General features: G+C 40.5%; 1 protein-coding gene across 1 annotated transcript in view; it reads right to left on the bottom strand.

Annotated features, from left to right (window-relative positions):
* LOC131948199 (basic-leucine zipper transcription factor A-like) overlaps positions 1–15,211 on the bottom strand; it is a 104,612-nt gene extending 89,401 nt beyond the window's left edge. Inside the window, exons 1-2 of the mRNA XM_059309738.1 lie at positions 15,097–15,211; positions 12,674–12,690 (exon numbers count right to left, since the gene is read on the bottom strand). Coding sequence (XP_059165721.1) covers positions 12,674–12,690; positions 15,097–15,211 — 132 coding nt within the window. The remainder of the gene's footprint in view (positions 1–12,673; positions 12,691–15,096) is intronic.
* Positions 15,212–18,002: the final 2,791 nt, after the last annotated feature.

Genomic DNA, 18,002 nt, shown 5'->3' with positions numbered 1-18,002 from the left:
TAAGTGTAAATGAAAAAAAAATGGAACGAAATCGGTTAAGAAGGATTGATCATTTCCCTGTAGCGATTTTTTCCCCTTATTGTGGGTCATACTATTTTACAGAGGAAGGCTGATTAGAAAGTGTTAATTGTAGAGAAAATGTAATGTATACAAACACGGTGTTGCGAAATTTAATCCAAAATGTAGGCATACTCCGGTTGACTGAATTTGAAGACCTAAGCATTATATTTTTTTTCCCTATTTAGTAATAATGCTTTCACGGATTCAATAAATCCGTTGCCATTAACTGAGTGTGATGACGCTAGTTTAGGTTAGAGGTCAGGTAGAAATTAGCAGATACAGAGTATAGCTTAGTTAGTTAGACCAATAGAAATACAGGAGCTGATCGGTCACGTGGGACGGTCAGATGACCACTGAAGAGTGGGTCAGCAGAAGGTGATAGGTACCAGTAGAAAACGGTCGGAGATATGTAGAGTTAGGGAGCAGTTAGATAGAGGTAGTATATAGTAGAACTTAGGACGTAGTTGGGCAGGAGTTGGAAATTGATGTGTGTTGAATAATAAACCATTATAGTATATCTTGAATTGCATTTGTGTTGATTCAAAACTGCCAGGCTACGATTTTAAAGAAGACGATAAGACGGTACGATCCCCGGACTGGATGTGTATTACAGTATACATTACGGTATACAACTTGACACATTCATATAACCACGAAAACCCACCCTTGCAACTGGTGGGTGCTTCTTCTTCATTAACATCACACGAAGGTAGATTATAGCTGCTTTCAAAACTGTTCAGTTAACCGCTATTGTAAAAAAATGCACATGATATTTTTTTAGTGAAAGAAAGGTGTTGTTAACAAAGCTTAGAGAGTTGTAGGCAAACGTTGTGAAGTATGGATGTGATAAAGTCTGGTGAATGTTACTGTCAAGCAGAGGCGTAGCGGGGGGGGGGGGGGGGGGGGAGTGCGGACCGCACCGGGTGACACCATTTAGAGGGGTGACACCAAGGCAAAAAGCAAAATATAAAGAGAAAAATTTAAGGAGGGGGGTGCAAATCGAAAGTTTCAGAGGGGGGGGGGGGGGTGCAAATCGAAAATTGAAAGTGCCGCACCGGGTGACACCCGACCTCGCTACGCCACTGCTGTCAAGTATAATTAGTACAGTAAGTAAGTAAAGACTCCACTTTAGACCTAACGATCCATTGGGCAGATGAAGTGCAGTTCATATTTCTTGACCTCGGCATATAGAGGGATAATGTGGTCAGCACTATGCCCAGCCGCCTTTACACTCCCTAACCTGAGTTAGGTACCCATCAGGGCTGGGTCGACTCAGGGACGTTCTACTAACATGAACCCGGATTCGAATTCGAAACTACCGGGTTAGCAGTCTGGTGAATGTTACTGTTAAATTTGCATGTGATAAATTCTGGTATAGCTTCTGGTAAATGCTGCTGCGTGTGATATATTATAGTAAACACTGCAGTTCAGAATACACATGCTATATTTTGGTAAAAGCTGTTGTTAAATATGCTTGTGGCAGATTCTGGTAAATTCTACTGTTAAATAGGAATGATACCAATCCGGGTAAAAGATGTTCTTAAGAATGTATGTGGCAGTATGCAAGCCACTCTAAATGGCACATACGATCTTCAATTAATTTCTTTAACATGGCTCTAACTTTTCAGTCTGTCATCTATGTGACCAATGAACACCTCCCTTCATATTTCAAGACTTCGAAGGTCTAATCCCTTATTATGGGCTCGATATGACAACCATATAAATTATGATATACCCCCTGTAGAGCACCGTATGTTATCTAACCTAACAGAACATCATATGTGCCCGACAGTGCCAAAAACATGTCATGATATGCCCTGTATGTCCCTATATGTTGTGTAACCTACTAGAACCTCAAATGTGGCACATATATATGACTAAACGCCTACCCCCTAGGGGTATGATCTCCCCCCCCCATCCCCCCATAAGACACATGCACCGTTTATAGGGGACCTCATGTACTTGACAAGTACAACATGCCCACCCCCCAGGGGACTGCTCTACGTGCAAAAGAAATTGTTTTGAGTTGCATTGAGGACAGCGACAAACGGGGAAAAAAAACTGACAGTGTACTTTGGTTGACGAAGGTTTTGTTCGCGAATTTCGTAGCTCATGTTACCAGAGCTGTCTGAAAGATATCGCTGACTGCGTTATCTTGTGTGTGTATGTGTGTGGGGGGGGGGGGGTGGGGGGGGGGGTTGGGGGGAGGTATAACTGTATGTGTGTGGGCAGGGGGGGTGTATGACATGGGTGATTGTGTGTGGGAAATATGTGTGAGAGCGGTGGTTGTGTGCGAGTGGTGATTGTGTGTAAAATGTGTGGGAGACGGGTGAGTGTGTGGGAACTGTGTGGAAACTATGTAAGAATGGTGATTGTGAAATGTGTGTGAGAGTGGTAAATACGTGTGGAAAATGTATGTGAAATTGGTTTTCTGTGTGAGGGTGGCGGTCGTAAGGGTAAGGTGTGTGACCGTGTGTGAGATTGGTGAATGTGTGTGGAAATGTGTGTTAGACTGGTGACTATGTGAGGGGAAATGAGTGTGATGGGGAGTATAAGTTGTGGGAGATTCAGAGTGTGGGACTGTTGGATTTGGGACAAATGGTTGTGGGGGCTAACGGTTGTGGGGCAAATGGTTGTGGGGCTAACGGTTGTGGGGCTAATGGTTGTGGGGTTAATGGTTGTGGGGCTAATGGTTGTGGGGCTAATGGTTGTGGGGTTAATGGTTGTGGAGCTAATTGTTGTGGGGATGTTGGATGTTGGTTGTGGGCTAATGGTTGTGGGGATGTTGGATGTTGGTTGTGGGCTAATGGTTGTGGTGACGTTGGATGTTGGTTGTGGGCTAATGGTTGTAAGCTAATTGTTGTAGGACTAATGGATGTGGAGCTAATTGTTGTGGGGCTAATGGTTGTGAGGCTAATGGTTGTGGAGCTAATGGCTGTGGGGCTAATTGTTGTGGGGATGTTGGATGTTGGTTGTGGGCTAATGGTTGTGGGGATGTTGGATGTTGGTTGTGGGCTAATGGTTGTGGTGATGTTGGATGTTGGTTGTGGGCTAATGGTTGTGGGCTAATTGTTGTAGGACTAATGGATGTGGAGCTAATTGTTGTGGGGCTAATGGTTGTGAGGCTAATGGTTGTGGGGATGTTGGATGTTGGTTGTGGGCTAATGGTTGTGGGGCTAATGGTTGTGGGGATGTTGGATGTTGGTTGTGGGCTAATGGTTGTGGGGATGTTGGATGTTGGTTGTGGGCTAATGGTTGTGGGGATGTTGGATGTTGGTTGTAGGGCTAATGGTTGTGGGGCTAATGGTTGTGGAGCTAATGGTTGTGGGGCTAATGGTTGTGGTAATGTTGGATGTTGGTTGTGGGCTAATGGTTGTGGAGCTAATGGTTGTGGGGCTAATGGTTGTGGTGATGTTGGATGTTGGTTGTGGGCTAATGGTTGTGGGGCTAATGATTGTGGGACTAATGGTTGTGGTGATGTTGGGTGTTGGTTGTGGGCTAATGGTTGTGGGGCTAATGGTTGTGGGGCTAATGGTTGTGTGGCTAATGGTTGTGGTAATGTTGGATGTTGGTTGTGGGCTAATGGTTGAGGGGCTAATGGTTGTGTGGCTAATGGTTGTGGTAATGTTGGGTGTTGGTTGTGGGCTAATGGTTGTGTGGCTAATGATTGTGGGGCTAATGGTTGTGTGGCTAATGGTTGTGGTAATGTTGGATGTTGGTTGTGGGCTAATGGTTGAGGGGCTAATGGTTGTGTGGCTAATGGTTGTGGTAATGTTGGGTGTTGGTTGTGGGCTAATGGTTGTGGGGCTAATGGTTGTGGGGCTAATGGTTGTGTGGCTAATGGTTGTGGTAATGTTGGATGTTGGTTGTGGGCTAATGGTTGAGGGGCTAATGGTTGTGTGGCTAATGGTTGTGGTAATGTTGGGTGTTGGTTGTGGGCTAATGGTTGTGTGGCTAATGATTGTGGGGCTAATGGTTGTGTGGCTATTTGATGTTGGTTTTACAGGTTATTGCGTCAGCTGGAGATCGACTAAATTTACGAAAATATGTAGCATAAACAGAACTACTTCACTTTTTTGGCATAACGAGAACTTTTGCACATTTTGAGCATATGGAGAACTACTGCACATTTTGTATAATACGAAGAACTTCTTCACATTGTACTAATAAAGAAGGGGAAATATTAAATGTTTCCCTCTCTTTATTAGTAGTTTACACAGGTTAAAACTTCCAAATTACCTACGAATTTCACCGAATGTTTTTTTGATCGGATGATTTATTTTTATCTGTATCGAGCATCATATAGGTATGCTAGTATAGTTTCTCTTTGCACTTTTAAACTCAACCGTTGTAATTTTTTTATTTATTTTTTAAATTTTGATTTACGATTTTCCTTGGCATTCCTAGGAGCACTATGAACATAGATACGACAAATAAAACGTTGAAATATTCTCACGTCGAAGAGTACCTGAAAGAGCGAGAAGTCATAGGTTATCTCCCCATCTCCCAGGGGCCACACTACACCACCCCCGATAGACTCTGTTGATAGCACTTCCAAGGCAAGTCATTAAATTAATAACACGAAAGATAACACCTTTCAAAATTTTCTTTAGTAAATCACAACGGGCAATAACAAGTTCGTAAATAATATTTTTTTAAAAGTTTCTTTGTCGTTGATTTGACAGTGAAATATGGTAGTGGTGTTGGTACTAAGCAGGTTTTTTTAAAGGAGATCTTTCCTAAGAAGGCTTGGAAGATGCGATCTGCGGCATGACGCGCCAAAAAAGACCGCTTCCTTTTGTGAGTTCCCGAATTGGGAAACCCCCCTTTGTGATTTTAATAGTCGAATAATGGCAAAGATGAAAAGCGGCGAACCGCTTCAAGTTTTATGTCCATCTGATAGGGTCGACTTTCCACCCTCCGCGTCAGGTTCTGGCCAGATTTTTTAAGCTATGACAGCCAATTTACGGCTGTAGTTAGTATTATAAGATTCATCTAAAAAAAAAAAAGCACAGAATTTTAGTAAATACACTTTGAAAAAAAATGTAAAGAATGTAAAAACCCGAGAATGTTTAGTAAATACACTTTGAAAAAAAATGTAAAGAATGTAAAAACCCGAGAATGTTTAGTAAATACACTTTGAAAAAAAAGAGTAAATGTATACGTGTAATGTATATTATAGTTTGCGATGAGTCCGTGTATAAACATTTTATTTAGAAATTAGTTTGGAAATTAAAAAAAAAAACTATTGAAAACTATAGTAATAAATGTTTAGTACTTCGATCAATAAAAGTGAAGAATCGAATTTGATTGCTACTGATTATACTGTTGTCTTTTTATAATGAACTTTGATGTTCTTTTGTCTTCATACAGAGGTGTAACTACACTTTGTGTGGTGTCGCTATTCGGACAGTATAAACAATTTTTACGCCAAAGATACACTTCAGTTGTCGCTTATTAATATGGTGAACAATAATGGTGAAAAAAAATATAATTGCATGGATAGGCAAGCCAATGTTTTAATAGTAAGAGCACACAACAAAATAATATAAAATGTATATATATATATATATATATATATATATATATATATATATATATATATATATATATATATATATATATATATATATATATATATATATATATATATATAGTGATATTTAGAGAACAAATTCGAATGATAATACGTTACTTTTCTTCGAATACATTTTTCATTTGAAATTTCGAAATACAATAAAATATGTAATCTTCCACAAACCATCTGGATGATCGCATTAGAAAGATCGCAAAACTAAAGGCAGAGCTTAAGACTCCATCTTCCTCTAATTTCACACGTCCTCTCTAAATCAATGTTTGCCCCGAGTGGCGGCACACGGGGTCGGGGACTGGGGACAAAGACATTCCTGACGGTACACGGGCGGGGAATGAGTACCATTTTACATCAGAAAGGGATTTATACAGAGCGAGATTCTTTCTTCTAAATGGAAACGTTATTCTGGCTTTGTTGCAATACGAAGGAGTGTTAGATTACCAGCGTGTGCCCGTTTGTTGCAAGTTTAACATAGCAGGAATAGATTGAAACTTGTGCCCATTCGTTACAAGTTTAACAAAGCAGGGCAAGATTTGAAACTCTGTGCCCTTTGTTACACGTTTAACAAAGCAGGGCAAGATTAGCATGCAGGGAACTGTTTTGCATGGTGAAAAAACGGATTTTTTATTTCTTTGGATATTGTTAAGAGTCGAAATGCAATTTTTTTTTCTTGATTTTAGCAGAATCTACAGTAATCAGGTGTCTCAACAGGAAAAAACTACTCCATGATACATTATATTGAATGTTAACAAAACACGCAAAAGTTTCAAACACCGCGGTAATGATGTAATGGGTGTTTGCCAATCATATTGAATGAAGCAAATAACCTTGATATTAGTTCACAGTGTTCATCGCTCCTACATATTAATTATCAAATTAAGTCGTTTATTGAATATAACATCTTCACGTCAGTTCATTTCAACTGTAACAATGAATACACTTTTGATACACTTTCACAATATTGTAAACGTTTCAGAACTATGATTTCCAAATACCGTACGTCCTTAATACAATATTTAGTTCTAAACATCATACAACAATAATGGCGACAATGTGTTAGCTTTATAGTTTCACAACGATTACATAAAAGGCGTAGTGGAAAAGTAGTTGTCCAGATGCTGTTAACCCTGATGATTAGAGTTCGAATCCTGCCGGGATCTTGCGTGATGTTACAGAATCACAGTTATCCTGTATTAAAGTTCTCTTATATTAAACGGAACAAGTGAAGTAGAGTTCTCCTGTTTATTTCACCCTTTCTTTTTAAAATATGGCCATGTGCGTCTCCTTTCAACAACTGGGTCAGGTACTTAATAGGGCTGGGTTGACTCAGTGAGTGGACCATGACTTTAGGGTTACTATTCACATTCGATGTAGACATCAGCGCTGGTGCTTTATCGACGAACTTCATATAAAGACAAGAACATATTTTATTTAACGTATTATTCCAATTCTTTAAACGCTGAGTACACTACAACAGTAGGAACCAGAACAACTGCGCGAAAAATTAAAGCAAATAATGACCCAGGTAAAATGTTATTTAGAAGTGTGAGAAAAACGCCAGAGTCCCTGTCTTGTGTTTCCCCCCGGGGCAACGCGATACACACGGAATATGCTGAAATAACATATTATGGTATCCCCTCCCCTGAGCCCGCGGGGTGGTGGTGGGGGATCACTTAGACCCACTGCTACCAGTACCCCAGCCATGGTATAAAGAAGTAATCGACACGCTGCTCTGAAGCGGGGCTCGTTTTACAGGTAAATGTTTTAACATTGCTTGTAATGGAGATGCAGGTATGATATTCCTCCCCTTCTATTGTTTACGTGTAGCCGGCGCTAAAAGACAGTTTGGCTGGTAATGAGAAGGGCACGATCAGGATGTTATTTCCTGTTGGGGGCATGAGAAGTTCAGAATTGTACGGTTGGTTCTTTACGGCAGTCTGGAATCTGAGGGTAGGGTAGATGGGAGGTTAGTTGGGGCTAGACAATGGGCTACTGAGTGCTACTGAGTGCTAGTCGAGGGCAAGATAGGGGCTAAGTGAGGAATCAGTCTGGAATTTAAGGGAAGGGTAGATGGGAGGTTAGTTGGGGTAAGACAATGGGCTACTGAGTGCTACTGAGTGCTAGTCGAGGTCAAGATAGGGGCTAAGTGAGGAATCAGTCTGGAATTTAAGGGAAGGGTAGACGGGAGGTTGGGGTTAGACAATGGGCTACTGAGGGCAAGATAAGGGCTAAGTGAGGCTAATTAGAGGCTAGTTTGTGTTAGCTGAGGGCTTTTCATTGGGAAGTCGTAGGCAGGATAGGGGCTAGACTTGGGCAAGTTACAAGGTTAGTCAGTATCTAGTGGGCAGTTATCTGGCATCGGCTAGTCTGTGGTTGATCGTGGATTAGTCAGTTGTTAGTGGTTGATCGTGGATTAGCCAGTTGTTAGTGGTTGATCATGAATTAGTCAGTTGTTAGTGGTTTATGATGGATTAGTCAGTTGTTAGTGGTTGATCATGGATTAGTCAGTTTTTAGTGGTTGATCGTGGATTAGTCAGTTGTTAGTGGTTGATCGTGGATTAATCAGTTGTTAGTGGTTGATCGTGGATTAATCAGTTGTTAGTGGTTGATCGTGGATTAGTCAGTTGTTAGTGGTTGATCGTGGATTGGCTAGTTGTTAGTGGTTGATCGTGGATTAGTCAGTTGTTAGTGGTTGATCGTGGATTAGTCAGTTGTTAGTGGTTGATAGTGGATTAGTTGTTAGTGATTGATCGTGGATTAGTCAGTTGTTAGCGGTTGATCTTGGATTAATCAGTTGTTAGTGGTTGATCGTGGATTAGTCAGTTAGTGTTTGATCGTGGATTAATCAGTTGTTAGTGGTTGATCGTGGATTAGTCAGGTGTTAGTGGATGATCATGGATTAGGCATGTGTTAGTAGCAAGGCATGGCTTGTCAGTTGTTACTTGAATTATACTATGTGCAATGAATCAGTATGCTATATATAACTTGTATATGTGATGTATGTATGCTGTATTTAACTACTATAAAATGTTGTATATAAACTGTATTTATGTTTTTAACTGTTTACGTGATCATAAGTGCATATGTTTAAACCCAGAAATGAATATTGCGGGGAAAAAAATGAATTTGGAGGCACGCGAGATGGAGTTTGTATTTAACATTTCAATATTGTTTCTTATCCTTTTGGGAGGTACTGAACCCCACCAGTTTCAAATACGCATTTATTGAACACTTCTTATTAGTTCCATCATTCGTATTGACCTGATTCGATCAGATGAATTGGGTGTGTCTTGACCTTCGACGAACCCATGAGACAGACTCACCGAACCGCTGGGTTCGATCGAACCCAGGTTAAGAACCACTGGTTTACTGGGAGTGTGTGTCTTATGGTGTGTGTGTGGCTGGGAGTGGGGGGGGGGATGGTCCCAGCAGGTGAGTACGTGAGTTATGCCCCATGGTAGGAAAGTGTCAACATTGGTTGGGGGGGGGGGGGTGGTGGTCCCAGCAGGTGAGTACGTGAGTTATGCCCCATGGTAGGAAAGTGTCAACATTGGTCAGGGTGTAGGGGGGGGGGGGGATATCGCTTTCCGTAACATCTGTTTCCGTTCCAACTGCTTCAAATTCCAGAGCTTCGGCGGTATATGGTTCTGTAAGGTACGTTAACAGGTGTGACAGGTGACAGTGTCAAGTGGGAGGTGTGACAGTGTCAGGTGGGGTGTGTGACTAGTGACAGTGTCAAGTGGGAGGTGGGACAGTTTACAATGTCAAATGGGAGGTGTGACAAGTTACAGTGTCAAGTGGGAGGTCTGACTAGTGACAGTGTCAAGTTGGAGGTGTGGCAGGTCACACTGTCAAGTGAGAGGTGTGACAGGTGACAGTATCAGGTGGGAGGTGGGACAGGTGACAGTGTCAGTGGGAGGTGTGACAGGTGACAGTGTCAGTGGGAGGTGTGACAGGTTACAGTGTCAGTGGGAGGTGTGACAGGTGACAGTGTCAGTGGGAGGTGTGACAGGTGACAGTGTCAGGTGGGAGGTAAACAGGTGACAGTGTCAGGTGGGAGGTGTGAATAGTGACAGTTTCAGGTGGGAGGTGTGACAGGTGACAGTGTCAATGGGAGGTGTGACAGGTGACAGTGTCAGTGGGAGGTGTGACAGGTGACAGTGTAAAATGGGAGGTGTGACATATGACAGTGTCAGATTGAAGGTGTGACATATGACATTTATATATGATATTTGGGTAGTGATAGGTTGGATATTTCACAGGTGACAGTGTCACATGGAAGGTATGACAGGTGATAATTAGAGATTTGACAGGTGAACGTGTCAGGTGAAAGATAACAAAGACGCAGATACAATCTGGCTTTCAGATGCCTGCAGTATCAAAGTATGGAGCAGTAATCGAATGGAAACTTAAGCTTAGTGTGGGATGTGATGCACGGCTATATGAAACAAAAATTTAGCTTCAATGTGTTTTCATGTTTACAAAAAAACAACAATACCTCTGATCTAACTAATCCAACCTGTCAGAACTTTTATATCTGAAGATAAATTACCGTATGCTTGTCTGGTACTTTTTTCACACAACTTTTTCATTTAATTTTATACTTTGTTGTTTTCTTTGAACTATTTGAAGTATATTTTCTTTAATTATTTTTTTAAATTTAAAACCATGTGACTTATTTGATGTTAAATAATAGGGATTTTTTTTTTTTTTTTTTTTTTTTTGTGGATTTTGTTTACAACCAAGTCGGTTTTTTTGATGTGGGATATAAGGCTATGGTTGACTGAGTGTAGAATCATATGTTGTTTACAGTAACATGATGTGGTGTTAGACTAAAAGACGTGCCCTCTTTTATCCAGCATGGCAGCCTAAGCCTGTCTGGCTCTGGTTTGTCAAGTCTAGCATATGTCACAAAGGCCGCAGTAAATCATACCCGGATTGCAGACTTTTGCTTTTAATATTTACCACGTTAGGCATGGGGAACGACAGCTATCTAAGATGAAATATATCAGTGCTGGGTTTGTGTGTGTGTGTGTGTGTGTGTGTGTGTGTGTGTGTGTGTGTGTTCGCGAGTGGGGGTGTGTGAGGTGGGGGTAGGGTTTGGGGGTCGTCGAAACCGCAAGAATGTTTTGTATTGGAGGATATTTCTGTCGGTGACAGCATCGACGGCAGCAGATGGTCTTGTGGCACAGTTTCCGGTTCAGTGAATCTACGATCGTTTTTCTGGGACTGAGGTTTGAACTACGTCATTTTTGTGAAGGCTGTTGAAAGTAGACGCGACGCAGTGGTAGAGTGGTAGAGCACAAGCCTTTTAACCGAAAAGTTTCGAGTTCGATTCCCACACATGAGTCTAGTCCACTCTGTTAAGTTAGGTGCCTAATTAGCGTTGTTGTAGAGATACTATGTGTCTGTGAGTAATGTTTACCACATTATTCTTTTGATTACTTCGTTAATAACATGAATCACCAGTCCAGCAGCTTTGTACTCTAGGTCTAACTAGGTACCATTGGTTTTATTTCTTCAAACTAGAAGCTATAAAAGCAAGATTCCCTCTAAAGAGTCAACACGTGTTCGTGTGCCGTGATCTGCACTTTGACAATGATATCTGTGTTTGACAAAATGAACACGTAGGTTTATACCTACTGAGCCGCTGTTTGACTGGACAGATTAGAGGGGTAGGGCGTGGTCGAGCAGGTTAGCTCATGATTGCTAATCCAAATAATCCGAGTTCGGTAGATGAGACTCGTTGGCTGGAGACAGCAACTTATCTAGGAGAAAACAAATCAAAAGACTGCTGCTTTGTAGACTGTGTTTTGGATGGACAAACGCTATGGAAGCAAATCTAGAAAGAAAAGCAGGCTGAAATCGGAGTCAATGGCTCATAACATATTGACACGCAATAATTAATTATATTGGAGGGAAAAATCCTTCTATTCGTCAAAGAAGAAGAATAAGGAATGAAACACACAGATGCTTAAGTTTTTGAGTAAAATAATCGTTGCCACAAGATGTTCTATGTTAACTTTAGTGTCTTTGAATGTGTTGTTGCCACAAGATGCTACTTGTTTTTTGGTGTCTTTGAATGTGTAACATAGGTCAAGAGAAAGTCTAAGGTCCGGATGTCGACAGTCGATTTAGTGAAGAAATAGAAACCTTCGACTGGTTGGTTGTGCTTTTATGTAATTAATGTTCTGCTTGAATATGTATGTACCTTTGATTTACGTCCGCAATTTACGGCTTAGAAAAAAAGAATAAGCGACGTTTTGGTATTGAGTTACGTTGAAGGTTAGGGTATTTAATCAAGGTATTATTATTAGCGATACCAGTTACATAAAATATATTAAGATGGTAGTTCCAATGCAGTAGGTTTAACTGCAGAGCCCGTAAGATTAATTTTAAATTGAATAATGTCACCTGTATCAGAGTGGTCACTCTAATTTAACCAGATCTGAACGAGACGACTGTGGGATACTGTCCAGAGGCTCACCAATTCTGGCTCTGTGACCACTATAGATAAATCATCATTTGAACACAAATGCCCAACATTCTATAATGAAAAGTCTTAAATAGTTTCTAACTGACATTCCGACGCATCATATTCAGCCACCTCATCAAGAAGAAGTAATTAACCATAGCATTTTAAAAATAAAATACGTCCTTAGTCATATGGGAATTTTTGTGTTCCCCACCCCCACATATCACATGCCATCATACATACACACACACAAACCGCACTGGGAAATATTTCTGTTGGCTGATAAATTCTATAGAGAAATATTTTGTCATTTACCTGATCCCCTTGCCTGTGTTTATTTATAGCGCTGACTTAAGCAGACACGTCATAGCAAGCTGCATCCAAGTCTGAACATGTTCGTGGTATAAATAGACAGTCGAGAGATTTGGATCAAATCTCTTTATCTGCTTATTCATACTGAAATCTGGTTGTTGTGATGGGGGTGGGTGGGGAGAGGATTAACCCAGGCTGTTTACTGTAACAGGATTACTTCAGTTATTAGTTACTTGAGGAATGGCAAATTCTGGATCGGGAAAATCAAAGAGCTCAAAACATTGACTTAACTTTTTAAATTTAATTCACTGACAAAACTTGTGAGATAATTTTTTTTTTTATCTTTACATAATAACGTAACATTTAAAAGACAGTTTGTTTACACGCTGACATATTGAAATTATGGTGAATGAGATTACTTTTGGAACGCGATCACAAACTGTCAAAATATTTACTACAAAATAAAAACCCGCGTCAGTTTCAACAAGGGGTCACGGGGTGTGTTGACGTCACTGCCTGGAAGCGCTGCCCGGTGCCTTGAATACACGCAGCCATGACGTCATAACTTTCTGCTCCTTAAATACACGTAGCTATGATGTCATTGTTGGGTGGTCTCAGAGATTTGATTCATATTTCGAATCTTCTTACCAGTGGCGTAGCTAGGGGAGGGCGGGTGGAGCGCCAAAAGATGTAAAAAATAAATTTAAATGCTCATCTTAAGTTGGGGCATTGAATTATACACAAATTTAAGAGAATAAACATGGCTTTACTCAATGATTCACAAAAAAAACCTTACACTTACAGGACAGTGACTGGTAAAAAGTGACAATAACCTTTCCAGTTGAGGGGAGGAGGGCGCTTTTTCGTCACGTTGAATAACTATATTTATAAATGGGGCGCACAGTTGATAGCTTGCCTCGGGCACCGGAATGGGTCGCTACGCCTCTGCTACTTACACAATAGACTAAACCCCAACATGGGCAATTAAAGATTGTTACAAATAAAATTTCTTCAAAAAAAATTACTATTGCTTAAATTACAATAGAATTTTCTTTATCCTACATCCTGGAACCAGAAAATATAGAAGACACTGGTCTAGGCTCTAAAGATAACTAAGTCAAGTCATATTGCATCCCAAAGAATAACATAAAGTCTTTGCAATTCACATGCAAATCACTCGATTGTGCTTGAAGTTTGAAACGAATCCACTTATAAAACTTATCCTTATCTTTGGTAGACGAGCCAGTAGACACCGACATGTAGGTGTCAAGGTAAGAGGAAAAAACGGCAAGTTTATTGGCAATAAAAGTAGGACAAGATTAGAGATTTGCATGGCGGAGTGAATTCATGCGTGTTTGGTGTTACTAAAAGGGAAATAAATCAGGAATAAATTAACGCTTCGCTGGGTTACCTACCTTGATTTCTACTGACGGGGTTGTCATATTTACGCACATAATTTTATGAAGTTTCACCATTAAGGAAATAGAGTTTAGTCGTAAATAATATTGTATGTGAAAGATGTGCTATGGGTAAGCCAGGGGTATGATTTAGTATTATATAATTTTATTTTATATAATTATATAAGAAAGTTTTTTTTTTTTTTTATTAAAGATTTGTTTTTTAAAGAAAAGGTGGAAAATTTGTTAGAACTTGGGCTACAATTGTTGTGTTTGATAATTTTAAAAGTTATTTGTAAATCTAGTTATTTATTTTACAATTTTACAGAAGAAAAAGTTCCAGAATGTGAAAAATGTTAAATCTTTTATTTTTACAAAATATAGCGGAAACAGAGTTGATCAATGGTACACTCATAATAAACAAAAGTTAAAATTAATTTTAGTTGTTGCTGTAGAGTGGGATGGCGTGGCGCTACCTTGACAGTTTGGACAGGTGACTGCAGGACTTCATTGAGTTCCCTGACAAATGTGCCACGTCAAGATGGCTGGTCGTAGAACTGACCACACAACCACTTCATACACCTGAGTACATGGCCAGGTGTAGTCTGCCAACCATCAGACCGTGACTCAAATATCGGGTTAACTATAAATTAGTACATTAGTTACATGAAGTTGTAACATTTATAATACTTTTTATAGTGACGATAAATTTATTTATTTACAATTTAAATTTTGTTTACTTATTTAGACTGGATAACCTGTATGCTTAAAGCGCCCTTGTTGAATGTTATATGTCATTTAAAGTTTGGTGCAAATACAAAAATAACCCGTAATCTGATCAGATAGGTCAGTCAACCCAAAATGCCACCAAGTTTAAATTCACTTTCAATTGTGACACATGTAAGAGCTTTAAGTAGCATCGCGTGTCAGCAAATGTCACTTCTTCTCCTCCGTGCTTGTTTATCCTCGTGGTACTACTCACGATTTTCTATCCTGAAGGTTTCGATTTCTGTTGATGCCGAACACCAATACAACATATCATCATCTTTTCGCTTTTGTGCCCAAGACACATGGGGCCGCCACAGAAAGCTCCCCCCTCTTGTGGTCTGCGGCAATTTTACTGGCAGTCCTGCCTCTGCCAGCTGCTTCCTGGCAGTCCCCCATGACAGTCCTGCCTCTGCCAGCTGCTTCCTGGAAGTCCCACATGACAGTCCTGCCTCTGCCAGCTGCTTCCTGGAAGTCCCCCATGACAGTCCTGCCTCTGCCAGCTGCTTCCTGGAAGTCCCACATGACAGTCCTGCCTCTGCCAGCTGCTTCCTGGAAGTCCCACATGACAGTCCTGCCTCTGCCAGCTGCTTCCTGGAAGTCCCACATGACAGTCCTGCCTCTGCCAGCTGCTTCCTGGAAGTCCCCCATGACAGTCCTGCCTCTGCTAGCTGCTTCCCCGCCTTGCGCCTCCACGTCTCCCTCTATTGTCGAATATTTCGGAAACTGCTTCCATTTCCATCGCTTCTTGGAGTTCAAAATAACAAATACCGTGGCTTAAAAAAGCGGGTTAATTTATCTTGGACCGTCAGTGTAAGAGTTTCTGAATACATTACCAAACTACGACAACTAAAACATGGACCTACATCGTCTCTTGTAAGACAGTTCTACACTAGTTCACTGAACTACATACACATTGTGTTTTATTCAGACAGTTCTACACTAGTTCACTGAACTATACCCACATTATTAAGACAGTTCTACACTAGTTCAATAAACTACATACACATTGTGTTTTATTCAGGCAGTTCTACACTAGTTCACTGAACTAAAACCACATTATGTTTTATTCAGACAGTTCTACACTAGTTCACTGAACTATAACCACATTGTGTTTTATTCAGACAGTTTTACACTAGTTCACTGAACTATACCCACATTTTGTTTTATTCAGACAGTTCTACACTAGTTCACTGAACTACATCCACATTGTGTTTTGTTCAGAAAGTTCTACACTAGTTCACTGAACTATACCCACATCGTGTTTTATTCAGAAAGTTCTACACTAGTTCACTGAACTATACCCACATTATTCAGACAGTTCTACACTAGTTCACTGAACTATACCCACATTATTCAGACAGTTCTACACTAGTTCAATGAACTACATACACATTGTTTTTTATTCAGAGAGTTCTACACTAGTTCACTGAACTATACCCACATTGTGTTTTATTCAGACAGTTCTACACTAGTTCACTGAACTACATCCACATTGTGTTTTATTCAGAAAGTTCTACACTAGTTCACTGAACTATACCCACATTGTGTTTTATTCAGAAAGTTCTACACTAGTTCACTGAACTATACCCACATTGTGTTTTATTCAGACAGTTCTACACTAGTTCACTGAACTATACCCACATTATGTTTTATTCAGACAGTTCTACACTAGTTCACTGAACTATACCCACATTGTGTTTTATTCAGACAGTTCTACACTAGCTCACTGAACTATACCCACATTGTGTTTTATTCAGACAGTTCTACACTAGTTCACTGAACTATACCCACATTATGTTTTATTCAGACAGTTCTACACTAGTTCACTGAACTATACCCACATTGTGTTTTATTCAGGCACTTCTACACTAGTTCACTGAACTATACCCACATTATTCAGACAGTTCTACACTAGTTCACTGAATTATACCCACATTGTATTTGATTCAGAAAGTTCTACACTAGTTCACTGAACTATACCCACGTTGTGCTATATTTAGACAGATCTAAACTTCACTGAACTATAACCCTGTACTCACATAGTGTTATATTGAGACAGTTCTACACTATGAGCCTATATCCACACTACCTCTCTAGATCCCAGTCAAGTATTGACCCACTGTGCCTACCTCAAGAGATGCTCAAACTCAGATCTTCCTTCCAGGGAACACCCAGGTAGCACCTCTCTGCGTGTAGCCACTCACCGAGTGAGCTACCTGTAGCCTCTCCGATCTCCCTGTAGCCCTTCTCCACAGACGTCACTACCAAGTACGATAACTCTTGACTACATCTTTAAAACTTCAACCGTTTTACCTTAAACATCATTGTTTACCTTTAATTTCTTCAAAAAAAAAAAATTATAAAAAAATAATAGTCGTCTACTTACACTTAGCACCATCAACCTTGCGTCCCCCCCCCTCCCCCTCGCCCTACGCCCCCTTCAACACCCACACCCAAAGAAAAAACATCAAAATCCTACAATGAAGCCACTTCAAAGGCTGCCAGTGCTCGAATTGATACCCAAATATTACCTTAAGATTTTTCTTTTTGGGTTGGTGGGCCGGGGGAACAAACTCGTCTGGTGGGAGGGGGGGGGGGGTCTTTACTAGGGGAGATACTTCTGAGTGTGACGTGTTTACGCTCAACCACCCCCTCCCTCCCTCTTTACCTCCCCCCCCCCTATTAAGATATCTAACCCCCTCCAATTCAAACTCACTAGCCAAAACCATCTTCAATAAACACTTTCTTTCCCACACAAAAAAAAGATTTAACTACCCACCTTCTCCTACCACCCGTACCCCCACTCCCCCACCCCCATCCCCACTCCCCCACCCCTCAGTTCTTCAACTCCCGATCTACTTTTTAAAAGGTTAAAAAGGAGCAAAGGGCTGTTGGTTCACATCCTTAAGCCGTGTGATTTCAAGAGCTTACCAACACTCTCTAGGCTTGGGCCCTCATCCCATTTCTTTTTCTTTGGTGATTCTTTTTTTTTTTAAAGTCGTATTTTTTTAAAGTCTTTCTTTTTTAAAAGTCGTGTGTAGATGTGTGGATCGTGTGTAGAGGGGGGGGGGCGTCTGAAAAGACTAGCGGCAACGTCGAAACATCCTGTCAAGACATATACACTCTGCAGGTAATTTAAGCCTTTGTCACACACATTTACCTGAAAAGCTAATCCGATGTCCAAAAGATAAGTGGGATTATGAATTTACACAAAATCTTAAACCAACACTTGAATGTTGCATTTTAAATAATCAAAAAAAAAAAACCTAAGGGAGAGAACTTGGTCGATGCCTTTTTTTAAAACAGTAGATGTAAGGGGAAACTACCAATCCCCTGTTCTTACAGATGGTGAATATACTGGGTGTGTACACAAGATATCAACACCGACCCATTAAGT

This window comes from Physella acuta, unplaced genomic scaffold (assembly GCF_028476545.2).
Source record: "Physella acuta isolate Inbredline_101_S28 unplaced genomic scaffold, ASM2847654v3 ptg000629l, whole genome shotgun sequence".
Lineage (NCBI taxonomy): Eukaryota > Metazoa > Mollusca > Gastropoda > Physidae > Physella > Physella acuta.
This window is presented reverse-complemented; position numbering and strand designations above follow the sequence as displayed.